The sequence below is a fragment of the Euphorbia lathyris genome, chromosome 6, assembly GCF_963576675.1.
Source record: "Euphorbia lathyris chromosome 6, ddEupLath1.1, whole genome shotgun sequence".
In the NCBI taxonomy this organism is placed as follows: Eukaryota; Viridiplantae; Streptophyta; class Magnoliopsida; order Malpighiales; family Euphorbiaceae; genus Euphorbia; species Euphorbia lathyris.
Window position 1 is genome coordinate 25,881,602 of NC_088915.1, and position 3,781 is coordinate 25,885,382.

General features: G+C 36.7%; 1 protein-coding gene across 1 annotated transcript; it reads right to left on the reverse strand.

Annotated features, from left to right (window-relative positions):
- Positions 1-236: 236 nt before the first annotated feature.
- LOC136233239 (pentatricopeptide repeat-containing protein At1g05600) lies at positions 237-3,781 on the reverse strand. The gene is made up of 2 exons (XM_066022857.1): positions 3,566-3,781; positions 237-2,313 (listed from the first exon to the last, which is right to left on the reverse strand). Exon 2 carries the CDS (start codon positions 2,277-2,279, stop codon positions 774-776), a length of 1,506 nt encoding a protein of 501 aa, XP_065878929.1. The 5' UTR covers positions 2,280-2,313; positions 3,566-3,781; the 3' UTR covers positions 237-773.

The window sequence follows — 3,781 nt, forward strand, 5'->3', positions numbered from 1 at the left end:
TAAAAAACTTGGTAATTGTTACATATTTATTCAGTCAAAACATTAACCTTCTTTTAGGACATGTAATATCCACACCCACAAAATTAAATATATAACATATATCAAATTAAATCAATCTCTATAAGAGAACCCACTTTAATGGAATGTTGTTTTGTTACTTCAATTAATTCATATAAAATGTTTATAACAATGATTTAAATACGGACGAGACAAACATACAAAATTAGCCTTAGCAATTGATGAAATTCCTCTAAAAGAAGGTAGAAGATTGTAACGCTTTCTATTATAACCATAAGAGTCTGCAATTGGTTTGAGGTTGTACTTCAGAAAATGTTTTCTCATATGCTCAAAGATATCATAAAGTAAATTCATAATCCGTTAGGTAAATATGTTACAATTGTGATTAAAAAAACAACTAAGCACAAAATTCTAACTTTGAAATTTTAGATGCCCAGGAAATCACTCCCAAACACAAATTAAGCCATTAACAGTTTCCTCATAATTGTTCTTTTCCTCTCTTTTTTCTGTCAATTCTTCTCCCGCTTAAATGATCTGTCATCGACATTCTACATCACTCCCGAAAGTTACTCATCAGTCAATTTACATCTGCTACTGAAGTCGTCACACAAAATTCTAGATTATAAATACTACTTGTAAAGTCACCCACTTATGACAGACTCAGTTAGCCTGAGAATTATCTCCACATATTAGTGTACACCTAAGTTAGCAAAATTAAGACGAGAACAACTTCTCCAGCAGGAAATACCAGGAAACTACCTGAGTTCCTTAAATTTCTCAAAGCGATAGTCAATCGGAGGTACATTGCAACATACAGAAGCTACCAGAGAGCTCCATATATTAAGTTGTGGTGATTGACCTCGGCTAATCATCTCCTCCAACCACATAGTTGCTTCATATTGCCTACCAATTGAGCAAAGGCCTATTATAAGCATGTTATAAATGTCAACGCGAGGTTGATAAGATTTTATAAGCATCTCCTCCAAAACCCGACTTGCTTCGACAAATTGACCATCTTGACACAGCCCATGAACTAAAATGCAATAGGTTTCCTCATTGCCAACACAACCAACCTTCTTGGATTTCTTTTTAAAATACTCAAGAGCTGATGCAGAATTTCCTGCATTGCATAGGCCTTTCAGTAAGATATTGTATAATGCTATATTTGGAAGACAATTTCCCTCCACCATCTCTACTTCAATTACATCAACTGCTTCACCAACTCTGCCTTCCTTGCACAATGCGGACACCTTCGCGTTGTAAGTTAAAAGAGTCGGCCCGAAGCCTCTATCCTTCATTTCACCAAGCACTTTATCACCTTGACTTATCTTACCTTCATTGTACAGGTCAATAGCCATAGCTGTATAACTACCCAAACTAGGAACTACACCTCTAATTAGAGCTTCGCTAATCAAACGCTTCGTGGCCTCTATATCTTCATTAGAATTGCATCGAGTAAGATCAAGATGATGACGGCTGCTTTTAGGGGCCTTCAACCCCTTCCTTAATATCTTACCAAGAATTTCCAAAGCTTGTTCAACCAGTCCATTATCACATAATGCATCCAAAAGGATTCTATATACCACAATATCCTCACCGCTACCCTTTTGAGAAACCCTCCAAAACATTGAATATAATAAATGGACAGCCTCATTCAGTCTTGTATCTTTGCACAAACCCTTCATAAGGATTCGATAACTATCCTTATCGGGATAGCAACCCTGATAATCCATCTCAGTGAATACTTGCAGTGCAAGATCAGAACAGTTTCGTTGACAAAGGACCTCCATAAGAATGTTCAATGAACGAATACGAGATTTCACTTCCCAACCATGTGAGTTCTCCAGGAAAAGGCGTTGAGCTTCTGCTAGCTTAGATTCTTTCACCATAACTTGCAAAAGAGTATTAAAAGATTCAGTCCAATTTATGCAATTGAACTGAGAAAGGTTGTTGAAAAGGGAAATGGCATCATTTAAAAGGCCAGCTCTAGCATAAGTATTGATTGCAGTTACGAAGACTGAATCTTTGCACTCACAGGAATCTTCTCTCATCTGGTTTATAACCTCCTGCATCTCAGTGATTTTGCCTGATCTTCCAAGGACGCCAATCATAATGGCATATACTGGACCATTATGATGATAGTTGGGGTATTTGACCTTTGCTTCCTTAAAAATCTGAAGAGCTGTCAATGGATTTTTTTGGCTCCTTATGATTTGAGAGAGATGAGTTGGTGTTAGGAGCCTCGGCCATCTTACACTCATAGCTTTCAAAATAACTAATGTTGTACCAAGCAAACTGGAATGAAAAATGAAGTACTATCATCAATCAATACAGTTTAGCAATTGGCACTGAACAAGAATAAGTCAATGGTTGGAGCTAGGGCAGAAGAACAGAAAGCCAAACAGAAATATAAGGGTAACAAATAATCTATAAATTTTAAAAAAATGAAAATGCATATTAAAAATGTAACTCATTTACCTGTTACTAAATATGCAAGCAAACTAAGACAGAGACAGTAATCAAGAAGACTAATATGGCAGAAGGTGCAAAATAGGACTCTGCTTTTCTATTTTGTCAATTAAAAATAAGTTTCTATTTCTCTTTGTCCAATTGAGGACTTATATTTTCAATATCAGGGCAGTCAAGGACTTCTTTGGCAATCGTAAAATCTCAGTTTCTCAGTTAACTGATACTGACCTCGCTCTGTGGGATTCAATTCAATCAAAGAGAATTCCTAATATAAGAGCTTTACTCTCTCCACTCTCTCTCTCTCTTGGTAACCTATATATCAGAATAGATATCAAACTCCCAGGTTTCCACTAACAAAGCCCCAAGTTAATATAATATGCAGTCACTTTGTTTCTCTTCATCTCCTTAAGCCTGTCCCTGAAGCTTTGGCCTCTTTAATCTCCGATCGAGAGAGGACGCCCTTTGATTTAAAAGCTTATTTATGAGAGGTAATGTTGATTGCATCATATATCATGGAAAAACATGCGACTCAAAACTCAACATGGCAAGTCTTTTGGGGTTTCATTATGCTTTCTTTCCAAAATTAAACTGAAAATTAAACATAGAATGTAAATGTAACAATACCACTCATTGCAAAAAGCTTACAACTTTCCATTTACAAAAGCACAAGACAGCTTCACTACTGAGATTGCACACTTAGCTCCAAAAAACTGAATCTCAGAAGCCACTCAGCATATAGAAGTACTGGGAGCAGTTAAATAACTAATTTCCATCACCAATATCTCATCAAATATGCCACAAAATCAGTAAACCAAATGGGAGTGAGAGGAAAGGAAGGACATAAACATATTTAACAAATCCACCAGAAAGAAAGTAAAAAGGAAACCGAAATAGAACCAGCGTATTAAATATCCAACAAATTGGAAAGAAACATGAAAACGAGTAGCGAGGAGAGAAACAAATTAAACTGTATACATACTCCCAGCTTCAATTAGCAAATCCCCTATTTTTAGCCATAACCCACACCGAACCGCATGTATGTACGAATTATAGTAATCCAGCAACAAAAATTACTAACCTTACTCGATTTCTCTGTAGTTGTTGCCTTCAACCCCGAAATTTCTCTTGCAATAATGGCGCTTCTTTGTTAAGAATGTTTTAGATTGTAATAGAACGGGTCTTGGTTTCTGCGGCGACGGGGCTGTTGTGCGGTTCGCGGCGCGGTGGTCGTTTTGTTCCAGGACCGATTGCGAATATGGGTTTAGGATTAGGTTTGAAGCTGAGAAGATAAACA

What these genes read in the sequence shown, in the direction of transcription:
- LOC136233239 (XM_066022857.1), bottom strand. Translation starts at nt 2,279, where the DNA reads ATGAGTGTAAGATGGCCGAGGCTCCTAACACCAACTCATCTCTCTCAA.